The following is a 21554-nucleotide window of genomic DNA, read 5'->3' on the forward strand; positions in this document are numbered from 1 at the left end:
AGCTATCACAGAATGGCACGCAGTGCTAAGTTTTGGTGCTGGTAAAATGAATAATTTTTATATTGGCTGGTACAATATATAATAACTATTTTTTAAAAAGCATAATATTGTTATATCAGTGTATTAGCCTTCATTACTCCAGACAGAAAGGTGACAAATTTATTGGTCTACTTCTTCCAAGAACTTCAATTTACTTTGCTTTCAAAAGACTATAAATCCTTACTTCTTATATGCACAGTAACTCTCACTCTGCCAGTGGTCTTATACTATTGGGAAATAGTTACCACCAGTCCTGTTCCTATGCCTGCTGGGAATGCATTTTCTTCTTTCTTTTGGAAAAAAGTAATTGTTCATCAAGATATTTGTGCTTCTTCCCAGCCTAAGCTCTGATCCTGAAATGTATTAATAGTATTACTGTTGTCATCGCTCGGCAATCTTCTGTTGAGCCAGTTATATTTTGATGGGGAGTAGGCTGAGTTTTAGGCTTTAAGGTACATACAAGTGGTGTTTTCAAGATTTTCTAGTTCATCCTAAAATGTACTATTTTTTACTGTTAACAGAAGTGAAAATTTTTATTCACATTTGAAAAGAGCACAATAATGTGAGATTTCTTACAAAATGAGAGTGGGCATCACTGTGTCAAGTGATGTGATTTTTCATATAAATACTCTAATGCTTTGCTAGAGAAATCACTTCTAACATCTCAGGAAGATTTTCCTGAAACTCCAGGTTTTACCTTTCTCAATTTCATCTCGTTATGCTGGGTGTCTTCTCCGCTCTATTGCCCTAAATGAATCCCTTTATTAGCTGTTGCTGTTTCTTAATAATACAATAAGAAATGTTGAGGAAGAAGCACCCCTAACCACACCTTGGCTCTCCCCTTTTTTTCTTATGCATTTAAAATTTCTGTTGTTATAAAGAGAACCAACATAAAACCCCCTAAACAAACAAAAAAACCCACAAAACTCCCAGATGTCCTGATTCTCTTCGCATTCTAGTGTCTTGTTCTTCCCTGTTTCCCTTAAGACTTAATTTCTTTACCTACAAAAGCTTAACTGCCCTGGCTTTATTAAACCTAATTAGAAAAGCGTGGCAAGGTCCTCGGGTAAAAGCATAATGAGATGATTTAATGTTGTTAACACAAATCAGATTGTTTTTTCCAGCTCATAGTGCACGGTGTTCTCCAGAGTGACATTTGCTGGGTTGCTGCTAAAGTGTGCTTGTTCTGTTGCCTCTGTGGTTATCCACCACTGCCTACAGAGTGCTGCTTTAACACCACATGGTTTGATCACTGGCTTGCCTTCACAAGGAAACAAATCTTGAGATTCTCCTGGTTCAGCCTGCTACTCCCCTGTGGGGGTCAACATTGATTCAGCTAAATAAAGGAGACGCGAACATAACCTCTTCGTACGCATGATTGTATGTAGCTAGCTGCAGTGATCTTCATTTCCTCAGAGCAGCAGAAAAACTGGGGCATTTTCACTTTCATGCGGGGCTAGTCAGTCTGTACATACATGTGCTACCCAGGGCTGTGTGCCCAGCCCCACAGAGCAAGGCCCAGGAGACCCAAGGGGTGGCAGGGGCTTAGGGTGACATGGGAGGCACTGCGGTCATTGTGCTGGATGAAGAACGTGGATGCATGAGAAACCAGGCTTCGCCAGTGCGGCTGCTTGGTTTTGTGTGGCTCTGAGGACTGTGTTCATGGCCGAGCCTGCAACGTGGGATTGGAAAGCCTTGTTAGCTCCCAGACCGCAGCCACCTTCAAACTATTCCTCCTGCTCCTGAGGTGTGCTGGTCTGCCTTGGAGTCTGTGGCTGGAGGACAGCTTCAAGCAGCAAGAAGGTTGAATCCTGTGGCCCATTCCATGGGAAGGAGTGGCATGAATATCTACAGGCTGCCACGCTCTCTGTTCCAAACTGAACAAGGAAGAGATCCACCCTGTGCTCTCCTGCGGAGATGACACAGGCTCCCTTCCCTACGAGCTGCAGTGGCTTGGAGGACAAAATGGCTCCAGACCTCTGCAGTGCGCTGGCACCCTTTCAAAATGCAAAGCTGTGGTGTGTTCACATCAAAAGACGTCTCCATTTCATAGACGGGTATGACTGAAATGAACCAGGCAGGGCCAGTTGTGTTGGTGTTTTAGGTCCTGCAGATGCTGTCTACAATGAGAGGCAGAGCCCAGCTCTCCTGGTGCTGGCCATGCCACAGCCCTGAGAGAGCAGCTAACGCTCGGGTGCTCCTGGTAAGGCCATATTCCAATTAAGTTTAGAAATGAGCTTTATAACTTCACCAGTTTAGTCAGTTACTGGTTTAAGAGTGGCTGTAACTTAGAATTTTAAAATTCTATTTATGCCACACTGCACGCTGGGCATAGTTATCTAATATCTGTTTTGAAGTTGGACGCTATGATCTTGAGGGTCTCTTCCAATCAAAACAGTTCTGTGGTTCTTTGATTCTAAGCTTAGCCAAATTTGATACTGGATAAGCTTTCTAGTCCCTATGTAGAGACTGGCAGCTGCCAACTGGGATGACCTAGGAACCATCAGACAAAGTGGGAAAACAAAATAAAACCAAAAACCAACAAAAAAAGATCTTGCAAAGAGGAAGAAGAAAGGGGAAAAAAATACGAAAGGAAACCCCAATGTAAACCTCAGTGTCAGCCTGGCTGTGAGGCAGAGGAGGGTGCCGTGCTTCGGCGGTGCTGCCGGCAGGTGGACTCCCAAAGCCCTCATAGGAGCTCAGCTTCCTGCAGCACCAGCAGACGAGCGAAGTCTGTGGAGGTGCCTCTTCTCGTCCTCGCCCCACGGCCTCCTGCTCCCCAGCATCGCAAGATGAAGTGGAGGAGGATCGCCATCTTTGCCCTTCTGCAGGCACGGCTCCCGGTCACAGGTAAGGCAGGCTTCTCTGTTACAAGGAGCGCTCTTAAAGCTCTTCTCAGGAAGGAGCGTTTTGTTTCTGTGGTGTGTTCGCCACCATTTTGGTGGGCAGGGAGGAGGAGGAGGAGGTGAGGACAGCCATTGCTGGCAGTGTGGCCTCTTCTCCTGCTGGAGCGACTGACACAGCTGAACAACACATAATTAAATAAGGCTCTTAGCCCTCATCTGAGTAGCTTTCCTTGAGATTTGAAAGGGGAAATTTGAGGCAATAATGAACATTTAGTCACATCTAGTAGTCTGCACAAGAGAGGCTTTTAATTTAGTTAGGTAAAATTAGAGCTGGTGTGGCTTGTAATGGTATGTTGGGTGGCTGGTTTCCAGTAAACCACATGTGCAGCAGGCTGGAAAGAGGGGCTCGTATGAGATGAGAAAAAGGACAGGGTCCTTCCTTTTGTGTCTCTGCCTTCATGCTTGTTCCTGCTAGACAGTGTAAAGTGAACTAATTTTTACCTTTATATATTTACTTCTGGTGGATACATTGGCTCTGCTTGGGCAGAAAATAGAGCAGCTTTGGCATGCACACATCTTCAATAGTCATGTTAACTTTGGGAGAGATGAAGGTACTTATTAGTAGGTTTGTAGGGCAAAAGAGCAAGAAAATAGAGTTTACATCCAGAAAATGGCTCAGCCTTTGCCTAAGTTTGGAGAAGTCAGCCAAAATTAGGAAGCTAAGCTTGAGCATATATTAAAGCAAAATTCACCAGAAGACTTTTCCCCACAATGTACACCCTGAATGTACTTAACACACCACCCTTACTTACACGGAAGAGCCTTGGTTACTGCCACAGCCTTTTTATTTGAAAGTTTTCTGGAGATTAGCAAAGTGTGTCTTAGCTACTCGCTACTAGTGCTGGAGGACCAGTTCTGGTAGTTTGTAGAGGTTACATTTCAGGAGGATTTTATGCAGGGGCTTATGCTGTGTGGTAGGCATGCCTTCTGTTCATCCTCCACTCAACCTCTGGGCCTCTCTCCCTTCAAAGACCGAATTATGACACTGTGCTTTAGTATGATGCTTCTGGTACTTATGTTTTTTACATTGCTCTGTATCCATAGACATGTATAAGGCTATAAAGACATGGAAATTAGTTTGGGTCAAAATGCATCTGTAAAAAGAGAAAACACACGAAGATTTTTTTCATCTGTCACAAGATATCAGTAGTTCAGGCTCCTATTTGTACATTTTTAGCTTAAAACTTTTATTGAAAAAGATGGGTAAAACCGTTTGCAAATGGGTAAAGCCAGCCCTATAGGCATATTGGGGGCTAAGCCCTTAGGGGTATTCACACTCACAAAAAATACATGGGATCAAATTTTGCATGGGCTACCGTTGCCATCGGTTTGGAAATGGTTCCCTGTGGATTTGAGGGGAAGTATTTTTGATTGGATACGTGTAATAGTTTGAAGAATAATAGTATTTAGCCTAGGAGTATAGGTAGAATAAAAGAAATATAGCACAAAACTTGTGGAATTGTTGCTACATTATTGTTGTGAAATGTGCAGTAATAAAAGTGTAAGATCACCATGAATTTAGTTCAAATATGAGACCAAACAGATTGGTTTTTCAGCTCAAAGCTATGAAGAGAAGCAAAGATCTGCTGCTGCCTGGAGTGTTTTCAAGCCTTTTTAGGGTGAACTTTTTTTTTTTTTTAAAACAAGGTCAAAGTGGACAGAGATTCAGTAAGCTGCATGCCATCTTACAGCAAGTTCATTCTACTTCACTATAATGTGTTTTGTGCTTATTCTTCAGATGGTCAATTGAACGATGCTGCCAAGAGTGGGAATGATGAACTTGCAAAGCCTTTCATTTTGATCTTTTCCATACTGAAGTAAATATGCCAGGCATGAGAAATTTTATTTTAAAATAAGTAATTCTAGAGATGTGACACGAATTCTGATGCAAATTTTGAGTTATTGACACCAGACCACAAATTTCGGAATACTCAGACTTGGCCTTGGAGCAGTTACAGAGGGAAGCCGTATCATATACACATTTAGTTTTCCATGTTTCCCCCCTCAAAGGTACGAAAGTGTATACCTGGAAGTTTAACTTGATTAGTCATGTTGTTTGTTGAAACATAAGAAGAATATCAAAAGACTTCTACCCAAATATCACAAAATGGGAAAAATATTTGTATAGTTGACAGAGCTTTTAATCTCAAGTATGATAGACTTCAATGGCAATAAAACAGTGCTGTGGGCAATATTGTAGAATTACTTTTTTTTTTTTTTTATAGCTGTTGAGATGACACTTTGATTTGTATAAATACACAACACACATGTATATAAATACATGTGTGAGGGTTCTTCAAAGACAGTCCTTCCCTATTTCTCACTAATTTACAAAATCATTTTTCTCAGAATCATCTGCTAAACAGATTTGGACAGTGTCCTGTTTTTTTGCTAACTCCGCAGAAACTAAAACGTCAGCCTTTGACTGATATTACTTGCAAAGCTTATTTCACAATATCTTGCTGTTCTGCATAACTGTGTCTTCTGCCCGTTGGGCGCCATGGTGCGAGGAGCCTTTTTTTAATCGGTTCATGGATGGGTAATGGGTCTGAGGGTTCATTTGTTCCTTCCCTTTTACCAGATGACTTAGCAAGTTCACAGACTACAAGATTTGTAAACTGGAAGTTGTTTACAAGCTGATCTGGGAAATGCGAACCAGTAAATACAGGCTATTTTGGCTAACATCCCTATGTCCCCGTGTACTGTCTTAGATTCTTCCAGCTGAATTCTTGTTAGTCCTAGAGAAGAAAAAAAATCTGAAGGCTTAATTTTACATGTTTTATTTCCTTTTTCTCCTGCCTGTTCACAATGATTCATTAATAATTCATGGAAAAAACTATTAACTGACATGTTGGTGAATGGAACAAAATGTAGGCAAATGTAGCCTTTCTTTGTAACGGGACATTTGTTGAGCTCTTGCAGTACTATATTCAATTCTCTAATGCTTGTTGTAGAGTAAGTTTTTCTGACTGAACCCTTCCAAGCAAAATTCCTAATGAGTGAAATAACAAGTTAACAATTGCATTCCTTTTGGTTTTTCATGTGCGCTAGATGGGAAGCTATCTGAAAATATATTTATATTTTTCCTATGTGTGTTCTTAAGTAAGACTATGTCGATAAAAAGTCAAAGTGGGGTAAAAATACGAGGTTCACTAGCAGCTTAGACGGGATGAGAACTTGATTTATAAGTGAACGTTCATGTGAGGAACGCTTTTGACAGCCATTTTCTGTTATTCACACAAACTTGAATTGTTACTAGCACCATGAGAAAACATGCAAGCGAGGAAAAAAATACATATATCTATGAAAAATTGTTTTCTTCTTAGCTCCAAACTGTTAATGAACTGTTTAAAAAAGGAAGAAAAAAAACCCACTTGCTTGCATAGCTGCAGATAGCCATTGAATCCGCCTCTCCTTGTCCAGTTCATCGTATATTTGAATGTCTGTATTGTGTGTAGAACTGTAAGATCTGTCAGCAATTCTGGCAAGACAATACGTTTTCAGGGTGGCATGAATGGAAGATACAACTTCTTTAACAGGATAAATATTTTATGTATTTTTAAGATATTTACTTGTATGCGTATTGTTGGTTTTCACTCTCCTACCGATTCGATTTCAGTGGATAGCTAAATTAAAGTTCTGCTGATGTTTCTTTTTAACATTAAGAAAGCAGTTTATGCTCTTCCAGAGTCTTTGAGAAGCTGAAATTCTGCAGATTTTTCTGATTTCCATTATTGTATAACGTAATATTATGAGCCTTTCTTAATATTGTTTTCTTAATCAAATTCCATTCTGCTCCTTTTAAAAAAATATGTAGTGTTTTTAGCTTTTAAAATACGAGAGTCCAGATCAGATTATTGTTGTTCAGGAAAGCAATGAAGGCATTAAACTCCACTTTGTCCTATGCAACAGATTTATAACTTCACATATAACAGATAAAATGTGCAGGCAAATGAAAGGCTTAGTTTGCAGTTCTCCAGTCTACTGAAATGCACATATCTCGGGAGACAGTGCAAAGCTGTGTATTTAGCAACATACAATGGATATATCCATCTTTGTGAAAGTTAGACTTAGCAATGTGTAGTTCTTTCAGTCCTTTGACAATTTAGCTATTAAAAATAGAAGTGAAAACTTGTAGCTCCTAAGCCTCAGAGATGACAAGCGCTGGTGTCTACGCAAGTTCTGTTTAAGGGACAGAGGCCGTCTTGGGTTTTGAACCATATAGATTGGCAATACTTGAATCCCTACAAGCTTCCTCAGAATAAACCATCAACCTTTGGAAGCCCTTTATTAATTTCGTTTTCAATACTTAGTTATATGTCTGTCAAGTCTTACGAGAAGAAGAACAAGTTTGGGATTTTTCATCTTCATGGACTTTTGGTATGTGAGAGTATATTAAACATTGTGCTTCCAGCAAGTGGGTTCCGAAGCCTGATGAAATGCTCGTACTATTTGGCCTATTTCTTTCACAGGATGTGATTGTAATGGAAACATATATATCCTGACTCTTTCTGAGTAGCAGAACATTTGAAATTTGTTATATTTTTAAGTGAAGGAGAAGCCACAATGGTAGCACAACTCTTTGAAAACTCAGAGAATATGGAGGTGAAATGTATACCAAACCAGATTTGATGGACTCGATAAGGAAAAAAGTTTGGAAAATTTTCAGTAAATGAGAGCATAAACTGTAGTAGGAAACACTGAATAAGTCTAGGTTTCAACACCTGTGTTTCTGTTTTTCTTTCTTTGTGTTTTTTTTTTGTTTTGTTTTTGTTTTTTTGTTTTTTGGTTGTTTGGTTGTGTTTGGGTGATGGTGGTTGTTGTTATTTAAGAAATCTCACCATATACAATTTACTTAGAATTCAAGCTGTTGTCTTATGTGAAAATCTTAACTTACACCATAAATAAACTTTTCTAGTTTCCTAGTCACGTTTTCTAGCTTGTAAAGGAAGCCTCGAAAATACAAGCCTGGATGGCCCCAGAAACAGAAAAGAGCAAACCATCTATATAACCTGTCACTTATAATTATTTTTCTTCTTAAGGCAATTGCCATTTTAGAGGGTGATAGGCCAGACTGCCTCAGGATGCTGCAATGCTTGTGGTTGGCAAGCACTGCAAATAGTTTCTTGGTCAAAAAGAAAAGCACATCAAGCGTTCAGAATTAGAGAAGCTTTCCTAAGAGCCTCAAAATTTGAATTGTAAAAACAAATTTTATTATTTAAAAAAAAAAAGTAATGGGTTGAAATGCTTTTCTAATGGGATAAGATGCAATATCCATGAAATTAATGAGGCAATACTAATTTAGGTGGTGTTTTATTTCAGGTAAGGGTACATTTGACATTGAATAAAGGAAAGAACTGTGTGACTACAAAACTGTTTTCTAGTTGTTCATCCAGATTTTATAAATGGTTTGTTGCATCCAGGGGCATGGGTGTTTTGCATTTATTTCACTAACAGTGTTGCTGTCATCCGCATGACAGCCAAACCTGAAATAAACAAAGCCAGATATTTATAAAAATGCTTCCCAAATATTTAATGCATGAGTATGTACTGTAAATTCATTCAAATTCTGCATGGTGTTTGTCTCCTCACAAAGAGAACTGAGGCTCAGGAGGTGTAAAACAGAGCAACGTCCAGTTGGGAGCACTGGGATGGCTCGAGCGAACCCTTGTACTTGCACAGACCCTGCAAGTGGATCGAGGCTCTTTGCGCGGGGAGCCACATTTGTTTTGAATTAGTTAATATAGGATTAATCTCAAACTAAAAATTAATAAACAATAATTTATTACTTGCCAGATTGATTTGAAGCAAGATTTTGGTGTAGTGTAACAATGTCACTTTTTGAATGCTCTACGGCAAATGTCATTTTGGTGAAAGAGATCAGCTTCCTAATGTTAGGTACTGCATGTTCCTAGTTATCAAATGCTTGTTTTGTTGTTCAGAAATAGCTGAATGGTTTGAATGATGTCTATAAGAAGTATACATAAATTGGATTCCTATGTCAGAACCTGATAGCTCACAACAATACAGCAGAATTTTAAACCTTTGCAAAGGAAAATTTTGGCTCTTATCAAATTATACATGATAGCTATATAATTAGGCAACCAAAAAAAGAAATCTAATATTTTAGTATCAGCAAGCTTCAGTCAAAAAACCCAACATCAAATCTTTGGTAGGAGAAGTCATCTTGGTATCCACCTGCTCTGTGTTCTTGCAATTTAGATTGTTTCCTGTCCAGCCATCAATTGCAAGAAAGAAGTCTTACTGGAATTACGTGAAGTCATCTCTCTTTTTCTATTTCTCTCTCCATGATGTGAATTTGCATGGTATCATCATCTTGGGCTTTTATGTAAGTAAGGAAACTTCAGCAGCACTTTGTGTAAGCACGCAAGTGCGTTTCTGAAGATTAAAAAGTAGGATAAGGTCTTGCAAGTTGCATTAAGAATCGTGTTCTCAAGGAAGGGAGGTTATACATTTAGAGAGAGAGAGAGAAATATTGTGTAATTAATATCTTACAAAAAAAGTCTACCTAAGCTGAAGACAGTTTCTAAGAAACAGACAGTCCTATGAATTACTCTGAATATAGTTGCTCTGATCCTAAAATGTCTCGTATTGAGTTAGTTTATTTTGATAATTTTTTAAAAGAATGTTATTTCAAGTCTACGGATTTCTTCCTAGCAACTTACTGCTAATTTTCAGGATTTATTTGCTATTTTATGTTGTTTTACGGTTTATTAGCCAAAGGTATGATACTGAGTTTGTGCGCACAGGTGAACTCATTCTTAAAGTCTCAGTCATTATTAGACTAGAACCTGTTAAGGGAATTTGTAATAGAAGATTTTCAGGCATGGTACTGTATGAAGCAATGTGAGTATGCATTTTTCGGTTTGATTTTTTTTATTAGAACTTTTTATTTCCATATTTCTCAGGAAATGCAAAAAAAATATTGCTATTAATACTGGTTCAGCACTTAGTCTGAAATTTGAAGAGTTACAAATGCAACACAAAGTAATCCATGTAGATAATTAGCTGGCTTTGGAGGTTTACACTAGCGGTAGATTTGTCCTCATGCTTGTTTGTTACCTGTGATTTTTTTCTCCTCATTTACCTGTAACATTTACCTTCATTAGTAATGGGCTTCTGGGTCTTTCAGTCTCTCTCTGGACATGTAAATTCTCTGCTTAAGTTTTGCTGGGTGGTTTTTCTTATGAATAAAGTGTAAGAATAAATCTTTGCATGTGGTAAGCTTAAAGAGAATTGGTGAAAGTAAAGGACATAAACCCACCATTTTCAACAAGTGTCCTCTGATTTTCCTTTTTCTGAGAAGGAAAGGGAGTAATACCCCATCACAAGTTGCTTCATTTGTAACTTCTTGAAACTATTGATCTTTTAAACGTGAGCATTCGTGTATTATGAGTGTTATTATACCCAGTGGACCAGAGAAGATAAGTGAGGTTAACTCATCTGGATTTCAAGCAGAAAGCCAAACACCATTTCAGTTCTATTAGAAACTGAGCATCTAATAAATGCCGTAAAGGCTTTCTGGAATTTAGCTTTTCGAATTAAGCATCTAAAAGGAAAAAAAAAAAAAATATATATGTCTCTTTCAGTAAAATTAGTTTTAATTATGCTTTCAGTAGGACTCGCGTCTGTTTAAGCAGGGAGGTGATGGGAGCTTTACCTACACACGCACACCGTGCTGTGCATGAGCAGAATTACGCAGCAAATGCCAGCGCGCACCGCACAGGGCAGCAGCTGCTCTTTGCACCTCAAGACACAGAGGGGTGGCCATGGGCTGCCGACCAACCTGAAAATGCACTCACTTGAAAGCCCAAACCGCTGCATGGAGTGATTGTTTCTTTTTTTTTCAACCCCAATTTTGATAGATGGCTTCTGCTTTCTACATCAAGCTCAATACAGTTTGCTGAGAATATGGTTTTATTTTTCCCTTGAAAATTAGGAATAATTTTATTGACAGTAGCACACAACATTGTCAATCGCTTTATACAGCGAGTTTGCGAGAGAAGTCAAAGTAATTTGTTTTAAGGCAACTAACTTCCCAGATGGTTAGCAATGCTGTCTTAGATGTGATCTAAAGTTGTGATGAAGACAGCTTGTAACTTCAGAATTATGGTCAATCCCCAGAAGTTTGAAAATAACTACAGATCTTTAAGAATTTTGGTTTTTGCAGGAGCCTGGCCTAAAATACAATGAAATGTGAAAAGTTATGCATACTGGATTTAGTACTTGACTGCTTTTTTTAAGGATGCATTTTGATCACCTTTCCCACTGTTTCTCCTTGACATAACTGTAAAAAAAAAAACCCAGGAGATTCTCACAAAAATTACTTCTCTCTAGAAGAAGCAGCTTTAATTTACCTTGTTTGGAAATCTCTTTGATTTCAGATCTCCAGCATTAATGTGAACTAGACAGAACTGGAATTTCCCCTCTGCTGTCTATTCATGCAGCTAAATTAATGTCTTGTCTTCTAATAACTTGAATGTTATTTTACTATTTGCCTCAAGACCAGCAGTGCTGTAATGCATTTGTTGCTGCTGTGAGCTATGTCTCTTCTGATGGAAAAGCAGCAGCAGCAAATTTTCAGGCTTGAGACAAATTTTTTTTTATATAACTCTCTTAACTTACAGATATGAACCTACAACCTTATCTTATTGTAACATCTTTTCTAAGATGTTTTTATCTGATTTTATCTTTCTCAGCTGCAAACCAGGTTTGCCCCTTTCTCGGTTGCTCTTCTTTTTACATCTTGGGCCAAATATCTACTTGTTAGACAAGATGGCCTTAGTAGAACGAACATTGGGTTTAAAATAGAGCTTAAAGGGAAACAACTTTCTGTGAAGTTTCTTTCTTGCAAGATTTTTTTTTGTTTGTTTTCCACTGGGGTAAACCAAACTCCTCCAAAGCATTTTTGTGAGACACCTAAGTCTGTGAGCAATTAGTATTCTGTGTTTGCGATGAGGGAAACCCAGATTCAATTTCTTGTTGTGTCTGACTCAGATCAGGAGCTTGAACAGGACTCCCATGTGCTAAGCTATTCGAGAAACACTCACTGGTTTACTGGTTTTGATGAGAAATTCTAATGCAAGTCTAGAAACATTCCCTAATAAATATGCCATCAGAATTTGTGCTGGGAAATGTTTCTGATGAACAAGTGTTACCTCAATAAACCTATACAATAAAAAAGAAAATTAATCTCAACTTCAATTGTAGTGTTTTATATGGTCGGTTTAATCCTTTGCAGTCAATTAATGGAGTATGTGTATTTTTGTTCTGCAGGAGACTTAATGATGTTTTTGCATGTTTTGCAGAGCCTTATAGTAAGGGCAGCACTACAGTGTGGAGTGTGTATGTAAGTTTCCCCATCAATCCTTGCAAAAATTGTTGTGCTCTCTTTAGTAGTGACTGCGAGGACCAGAGTCTCTAAGCAGCGTCCTGTATGTGAGACTGTTGGCAAAGTGGGGCGTAGAGATTGTGCTGCTCTGGTATGCATGGATGTATAAGAATAACATCAATACGAGTACTGATCATATATGATTATATATTGATGATTCTGCCACTTCTGAAATCATGTGTAATTATAGAGAACTGGAAGGTTTAGAAGAAGGTCCTAGGCTACTAAATCTTAAGGATTTGCAGGGATGTGAGGGAGTCAGCGATGTGAAATATGATCAGAAGAGGCAATCTGAGAAAACCCAGCATATGTGCTGACCTTTCTTGAAGAGGATTATCTGGACTCAGAAAGGAGGGATTCGGGTAGTTAAAAATATTTGGCAAGTAGCTAAATGTGCCGTCTACGTGCTGCAACTGTAATGTGGAGGTAGTATTTAATTTCTGTAAAACTTTCTCCTTCTAATTGGGTCATGTCAGTGTTTCAGTAAATGCCGCTCATTTAAACATACCTAAACTAGCTTGAAATTAGCTGTCTTGTTTAGGCAGGTCTCCAGTGATGTCAGCAGGAATTTTCCTCCAGGCAAACTGCTTGGGCATTTACCAAACTGCTCAGCGTGATTTTTGCAGCTCACCCAAAGACCTATGCCAAAGGAAATGCACTGTTATCAGCTACTTGAAAAACAATTTAACTATGTTTTTGTGAGCTGCTGCTGCCTCCATAATGACTGCAATGTGTACAAACATTTTGGAAAGAAGACGGTTTCTCATTCTGTGCCTTTGGGTTCAGTGGGGTCTTCACCTCCTTTGAAGCTTCAGGATCAGACTGTAATAAAAGCATAGTAGCGTTCAGCGTCATGCGTAGCTAGAGGGTATCTTACACCCAAGGAAGAGAGTGCCTATAGCCATACTAACTTTTATTTGTCAGTTTGCATATATGAATGATTTTACGAAGTGATTTTATTGAAGTCTGCAGTTTAATAGTGTTTAATTCCTAAAGCCGTTTTGAGGTTTTCATTTTCGTTGTTTTCTGATTAACTCCTCATTATCCCATTTTGTTGTACTTCTGAATATTTTTAAAGTATCTTCTGGTGCTTCTTAATCTATCTGGTTAGGAAGATTGCTATTACAATTCTAAGAAAAATCAAGATGAATGGATGTAAACTTTTCAAATTGTGAAGTCTGAACTTTGGGATCTTGTCTGAAGGATTTATAGATACTTCTGACAATTTCTATCATCCTTACTGCTCTACAAAGTCTTTCTCCCCTTAGTGAAACAGAGCTAATTTTTTTAGATAAAGCAAGAAAAAGAAAAAATGGGGTTGCAGGTTTTGTACTTTTAATTGTGGCTGATCTACTGTGTAACCTTTACAAAATCACTGGAATGTGAGTGTGCTTTCCAATAAACCAGTGTCCAAGCTTAATCAAGATGGGCCGCTCTGTTAGCTGTTTTTGTTAACTTTAATTTGCTTATCTGATTGCTGATATACAAGTAACACTTAAAGTGTTAACACACATGGTTCCGAAGACTATACTCTATTTTAGTATTTGATTAATCAACGAAGAGGTTTATATTTCATGGTGGTGGTTTGAAAACTGAAATCCATCAAGTATCCTTAAGGTCCTCCAGTGTAATGTCTTTTATATATAGGAAATTAAAATAGTGGCTGTGTCTAATGCTACTACATTCACAGTGACCTTTACTGCTTACAGGACAGCCTTTGCTTGCGTTGGGAAAATGGCCAACCTTTTCCCTTCCCTCTCTGAAAAACTTTTATCATTCTAGATTCAATTTAACAGATGAGAGAAACAAAAAAGTAAAAGTGCAGTTAAGGACATGCCATTAGCCTTCCTGAAGTGGAGAGAAGGAGGAAAAATAATGCCCTGTACAGGCTGTGTGTTATTTCACGTTTACAAAGCATCTTGAACTCTTTAGGAAATGTGTTCTATTGATGAAAAACATTTATTGTGTTCCATGCAGCACACGCATGCTGTCGCTCTTTATGCTAGTATGACTCTTAATGTGTTTAACCTGTTTGGCACCTGAGTGTTATTGTTTAGAGGCTGCAGTATTGGGATTGTGAATACGTTTGAACAACTATTCTAGCCACCTTTTACTCCCACGAGAACCTGATGGTTGTTGTACCCAGATCTCTCATTTGGACTAATTAAAACATTATTTTTAATGGAAACAGTTCTTGCTATTTCAGTAGACATTGGAGTTCAGCTCTCAGCAGAGATCCTATAACTGCATGCTGCATTTCTCACAGGTTGCTCCTGGCGACAGAGGACTTGCCCTGCGCATTAACTATTAACCAGGCATCAAGGCAAGGGCTCCCTTTGGGGGCTGGCTGCAGTTTATTTGCTCGGTGTGCGTAGCCTCTTTTGCCTCAGGTGCCGAGTAGAGCACCTTGGTCTTGAGCTCCCTGGTCTTTGGCTTCCGAGAGGTGAAGCTGCCTAAGGGGAGCTATACATCAGCACAGCTGAAATGTCTGTAATGTGGCTTGGAAAATGCTCAGTGCATAGCTCTTATCTATTATCTGTGTCATATGTGAAAACCAGAGGGGTATGAACTTGTCTGAAAGCTACTTTGAATTCTTTTTTTTTTTTTTTTCCCCCCAATGCCTTTAAGTCTTGGGGTCTCGAGCTGAGAAGGGTGGATGGAAAGTGAAATATTTGGCAATAGAGCCCTAAAGGCAAGCAGCACTTTGGAGCTTACATATAACTTGTCAAAACATTGCCTCTTCAACATCTGTATGTAGCATGTAAAAGAACACCCACTTGTGTATTTGGGCAGAGGGCTGGGAGGCAGGATGATTGCAGTCTGAAATACACTGTGAGGAGAGAGTATGAAATGAAAATGAGAGCAAACAATATGAAAAATAGCTATGGACTGGTTGCTGAATTGCTTCAGGGAGATCAGCAGAAGAATTCACAGTATCAGAATAGTTTTGGCATAGGTTATTCTTGGGGCAAAGGGATTAGAAACTGAGTTCTTACTTGGGAACAGTTTTTTATGGAATGGGCTTTTTCAGATGGCTGACTGTAGGAGCAAAAGTCAGTTTGCCAAGAGGCCTTCCTCAATCCTTTGTTCCTATTTACATATTTGAGAGGTACGCAAGAATATCCAATGTTTAATCAAGCATAGTACAGATATATTTATGCAATATAAATTAATCGCTAGATACAAACACAAATACTATTGACATTGCACAAGTGTATGTGTGGAGACCAGGACAAATGTATGGATGGGTTTGTAAGCACATGTCACAAGCAGATCTGTGCAAACCCATTAAGTTCATATGTAGTATTTGGTATATTAGCATGAAAATGTTTTGCCTCTATTATTGAAGCCATTTTTAAAATGTAGATTTAATACAAATCAAAGATGATCTTGAGCAAGGGTTTGTTTACCGCTATATGGATATGTATTAAAATTACAAAATCTATTTATAATCTTTCATCTTATATCAGATAAACAGCAGTTATAGAAAAGTGAAGTTCTGCTATTACACACATGCAGCCTGAGGTGCGGGGAACAGTATTTTCTCAGCACATGCCAGGAACAATGGACTATTTCTTTTTTAAGTTTGCCATTATTTTTTCAAAGATAGTGAATGCCGTTGCTGCTGGGACCTCCTCTGTTTGTCTTCCTTCCTTCCTTTGCCTTGCTGAGTACTACCTGGATTTTGTCTTTTGTGAGCCAGAGGTGTGGGAATATCTTTCTAGTTGTTTACTTGCCCACCAGTGACATATCTGAGATTTATTATTGTTTCTGTAATAGTAAAGACAAATCCAAACAGAAATCAGGAAATCCAGAAACGTGAATTCATAAATACCTTTTCAAGTTTCATTGTATTTGTCGTTTTCTGACCACACTATGTGTACATCACTGGGTGTTCTACACATACAGATGTAACGTCTTGCATCTGTCCAGTGCAAGTCAGTTATTCCCAGGTATCCTTCCAACCTGACACGCTGCTCATAACCTCATCACTTCTTGAATGAGCAACACAAACTTCTCTCCTTTGATCCATATATGTATTAAAGATTCTTCTGTCCTGATTCAGCTTCCCAGTATGAAATTGCAATTTCAATATTTATTCTGTCAGCTAGTTTCCAGGTGCCTTATTCACCCTATCTGAGGAAAAAGTCTTGTAGACCCTGTTTGTGTTATTTATTATTAATCTTATTTATTCACTTGCTATTTTTTAATACAAATCTGGGATCACGGTTACTGACCAGTTACCTTATCTAATTCACACAAGAGGTGTAGTCTCAATAAGAACTGCCACAATTAAACAAAATTCTTTAAGGTATTTATGTATTAGAATGATACACAGGTCTTGACTAAACCACAAGAATTTTTGCTTGGCTAACACAAATATTAATGAAATGGGAAATACTGTTTGATAACATCCAGTTTACCCTGGTCTGTGAAGCATAATGTTAATGTAATTGTTGAAAAATAAGATCAGATACAGTAAACTTTCTAACATAAAAAAAGGCTTTGTGTGTGTTCCCATCACCTTTTAGAATTGCATTATTGGAAGTTAAGGGCTGGCAAACTTCCTGGCTTTAAAATATTGAATTTGTTGAATAAAAAGAGCCTACTAGGAGTAACACCTTTGATATTGTTTTAGAGAAATGTGTGATTTCCCTGCTGTAAGAAAGCTTTGAGAGAGAACAAAATTGTCTCACTATCTCTGTATGGTCAAATTTGCTTTATTATCCCTGAAGGACAGATTGGGAAATGAAAATATAAAGAATCAAAATAGCTTTCCTCAAACCTCATGGTGGAAGAATTTAGAATGGAAGAACTAAATGATTGTTACTGAGGATAAAATAATTATTTGACCTGCTTGCTGGGTTTTCCTTTTCAGTTGATGTTCATATAATCTAGTGAAGTACATTCAATAAAGTGTGTGTTTTAGATGAGAAGAATATGTGAAAGTGGTTATGTAAGCAGTTAATTTCTTCCTCTAAAGCTGCAGCTCTCCCTTCCTGTGATCTTTCTTTCTCCAATTTTTCTTCCTTTTGGTGTGAAAGTAGGTTTTTGTTGGTTGGTTGTTTTTTTTTTTTTTTTATGGTTGGCTTCATGTGTCCCAGTCTCTAGAATCTAATGCTATATTTCAGTAGCAATTTATTTTTAGCGGTGAAAATAGTAAAGGAAAAATAACTGGTTAAAACTGCTGCTTCAGGAGAATTTAAAACTAAGAGTGGAGAAAGGAATAGTACAGGTTTTTTTAATGGAACTGTGAGACACAGGGTTTTTTTTTCCTTGTGAAGTCCTTTCATATACAGGCTCTCTGAACTGTCAGTGGTGCGGGAAGAGCAGTGGTAGTTGCAATTAAATTTAAAGAAAGCTTTTCAGCAGCCTTCTTGCTTGGCTTCGTCAAACAATAATAGACATGAATATGTTTAATTTCTGAATTTTTATTGTTGACGACCTTTGTTTGCCAGCTTACAAGTAGAACATAAGGCAGCTCTGTGACACGCAGGCTCTAAAATTTACATCAAAACCCACTTTCCTGAATCATAACAAGTCTGGAGTCTGTAGCATAGCAATAACTGCCTCTGCAGCTATAATACCATCAAATGCAAACAACTTGTCTGTTGAATTCAAAATGAAAAAATAAAAACCAAAAAACGACAACAAAAAAACCCCACAAAGGTTTTTTTTTTTTTCTGTACTTATTTTAATACTACTTCAATAAAATGTTTGATTTTATGACAGAAGATACCTAAGCAGTTGATCACAACCATGGCAATTCTGTCAGCTTCGGAAAGGTGTTGATGGGTTGGTTTCTTAGAGGAGAAAGAAGACAGGAAACCATTAAACAAGCACCATCCATCTACTTGGCTGTAGGTATAAGACTGAGACACACTGGGCTACAAGGAGGGAGGCACGTCTGATGTGTTGTGCCATCTGATAAGGGAGGAGCAGGGTGATGCTCTGCCATAAGGAAATACACCTTTGATATTTCTCTTTTGCTCCAAGAGGCCTGTTCACATTGCTTGCCCCAATGTGGAGATCATTGTCACAGTCGCTTTCGTTCTCTTTCAAGCAGGCCACTGGAGATAGGTAGATTGGATGAGGTCATGGAAAGACAGAGGCCTCAAAGCCACGTTCTTCAGTGTGTGAGATGTCACAGAATAACACAAAATCACAGCATGTTAGGGATTGGAAGGGACCTCAAGAGATCATCTAGTTCAATCCCCCTGATGGAGCAGGAACACCTAGATGAGGTTACACAGGAATGTGTCCAGGAGGGTCTTGAATGTCTCCAGAGAAGGAGACTCCACAACCCCCTTGGGCAGCCTGTTCCAGTGTTCTGTCACCCTCACTGAGAAGAAGTTTCATCTCAAATTTAAGTGGAACATCTTGTGTTCCAGTTTGAACACACTACCCCTTGTCTTACCGTTGATTGTCACCAAGAAGAGCCTGGCTCCATCCTCGTGACACTCATCCTATATGTATTTATAGACATTAACAAAGTCACCCCTCAGTCTCCTCCAAGCTCAAGAGCCCCAGCTCCCTCAGCCTTTCCTCATAAGGGAGATGCTTCACTCCCTTCATCATCTTTGTCACTTTCACACCCAACATCATGTATCAGAAACTCTGTGAGTGTTGCACCTGGTGTATGAAATTAGTCTAGATTTGCTACACTGGACTCTTGACCATTATTAGCACCTTAACAAGTATCAGTGTTGGAATAAGTATGGGAAAAGCAAACAGGAAGAAGCCACTGTGTAAAAGCAGTCAAGCTATGCTGCAAAATCAGCTTTTTGATGGTTGTCATTGCGGTGTGACTGACACATTTTGGTCTTGCAGTATAGACAGGGCTGTGAATTGTGTCTTCACCTTGTCCCTGAATTATGTGATAGCCTTTGGTTTTGGTTGGGCTGTAACATGATTTGGGAATGTGGCTTGGCACCATCTACACTGCAGAATAAACTGTGTTCCTAGCAGGGTTGAGCAATTGTCATCTCATGGGTACCTTCTCCTCCCCCAGCATGAACTTTTTAAATCTTTTAATAAATCAGCACTTGCTGCTAATCATACTACTTTCGTTAAGCTAATGGTTTCTTAGAAATGTGAAGTGCTTCGTAAGCATTAATAGGTCCTCACACTACTCTTGCGAGATAGTATGTTCCTGTAATTTCTATTCTAAAGTGGCAAATCAAGGCAGAGAATGGTTAATTGCCTTTCAGAAAATTTCTGGCAAAGCCAGCAATAAAACTGCCAATTGTTTTAGCGATTAGCTGTAGTATGTTTCCATGTCTGAATTCATGATGTGTAATAGAGTGGAAGACTAGACTAGAGCAGACAAGAAACTGTTTATGCAAAAGTATATTTCAGGACCCTTGATTGTGAGTTTTCAGCCAAAGCAAAAGGATGTTTTTTCATGTTGCTATTTGTGGAAGAAAATACCAATATAAATAGAAACCCTTGTTAAGATAAGTGTCTCCACACTAGCTGTTGCAGCAAGAGTCAAAAAGATTGGAAGATAAATGCAGTGCTGAAGCATGTAGTAGATGAGTAGTAAGATACTCTACGTATCTTTTAAACCATCAAATAAAAAAAAAAATCAGCCAAAGCACAACCTGATTGGCAGAACATAAGTACCACACCCAGCATGCAAAGGCCCAGACATAGCAGCGTGACCTAGAACATGGTTAAAATCCATTTGGTGCTTCATAACAGGATGCTGGGGATGCTGAAATGTTACTATACAGAAGAGTACAAAGGGGACAACTGTAAAAAACCATGGAAGTAAGGAGCGAATGAGATTCATCAGTTATCATTTAGGTTAAAATAAAAAGGGCATGAGGAAAGGGAAGCCTTACCTGGCATCAGATACAAGATTTGAGACGTTGCTAAAAAGATAATATATCTTTCTATGATACTTTGTTACTGGAATGCTGGAAACCACAGGAGTAAGGCAGCGGGATTTCTTTTAAACAACCGTCTATTGGAGTGAAAGAGCAAAGTTGGCTTTTCCTTTAAAGAGCTGGACATCAACAACTGACATTGGAAGGGGGTCAAGATGAAAATAACCACCAAAAAACCTGCCATGAATGTGTTCTTCTGCAGCAAGATGACAGATTGTTGTGTTATGGCCAGAAGGGAAATCTTTTTGCTTTGAGTCTGTTATTCTCTTGAAATGACGATACAGCAACTGCTGCATTAAATTAAAGGCTCCAGTGGAAGGAATTGTATCAATCCGCCTTTTTGATTTATTTCTTATTTCTGGCAGCATCTTAATAGAGGAGTGCGTTTTTGTTTTGTTTCAAGCAAAATACATATGAAGAGCAATAATAAGGTCTTGAGTTCCCAGGGGATTGCCATGAGACTGAATAGTGAGTCTGCATCAACCCAGAATTAGTGTGGGGCAGCAAACCCTCAGCAAGGCTGCTGCTGATGCTGCCACAGGATGATGTGCAGTTGATTACCTCCATGTTGGTATCTGTAACTGAAAAAGTAGGTAAATTTAAGATGACAGGGGTTTTCCAAGGTCTTGAAAAGGAGTGGGGAGAGTGGGAGGTGGAGGAGGCACCATAAATTTTCTCCTGGCACAGAGGCTGAAAATGCTTTGAATGTCTTCCCCGTTAGACTTGCTGGGCTAAGTTAGTGGCAAGAACCAGAGGGGCTTTCAGGAAAGCTCCGTGTGGGTGTAGAAAATGCAAACATGGTAAGGCTGCAGTTTTCAAATTCATACAATGGATAAGTTCAATAATGTCATGGGGTCTGAAGTTGTGACATTAATTCCCTTCTTATACAGGAAAACAACAGTGTCTCCCACTTCTGGGTGTCATACAATGCAGTCACATACCTTTCCCGTTTGTGGTGGGTTTGGATCGAGGATTGTCACTGATCTGTCACATGAACTTCAAGTGGCCGCTGCCTCTTTCTGTGTCTGTGCCCCTTACCAGCATTCGTCACTTGTTTATTTGAATTCTGACTGTGTAGCATCTCATTCAGTCCAGAAACTAATGCACTAATTTAAGCTAAGATTAAACAGAAACACAGGTCTTTGCAGGACTGAGGTGCTCTTGGGGGCAATTGCTATATTTAAGCAGTTAGACCTATGACACCACAGACAGTGTAATCCAAAAACTACAATGACTGAGGGCTGGGGCCCTAAAGGCTATTTAATGACTTACGATAGCAATCAAGTCCGCTGTTAACGTTTTATG

At 38.8% G+C, this 21554-nt stretch overlaps 1 protein-coding gene across 2 annotated transcripts in view; it reads left to right on the forward strand.

Annotated features, from left to right (window-relative positions):
* Positions 1–2732: 2732 nt before the first annotated feature.
* The window catches only part of CD247 (CD247 molecule), a 56090-nt gene continuing 37268 nt past the window's right edge, over positions 2733–21554 (forward strand). For both annotated transcript variants that reach the window (XM_065851639.2, XM_065851647.2), the window contains exon 1: positions 2733–2889. In XM_065851639.2, the coding sequence (XP_065707711.1) occupies positions 2832–2889 (58 nt within the window). In that variant the 5' untranslated portion in view covers positions 2733–2831. The remainder of the gene's footprint in view (positions 2890–21554) is intronic.

This window comes from Patagioenas fasciata, chromosome 1, assembly GCF_037038585.1.
Source record: "Patagioenas fasciata isolate bPatFas1 chromosome 1, bPatFas1.hap1, whole genome shotgun sequence".
Lineage (NCBI taxonomy): Eukaryota > Metazoa > Chordata > Aves > Columbiformes > Columbidae > Patagioenas > Patagioenas fasciata.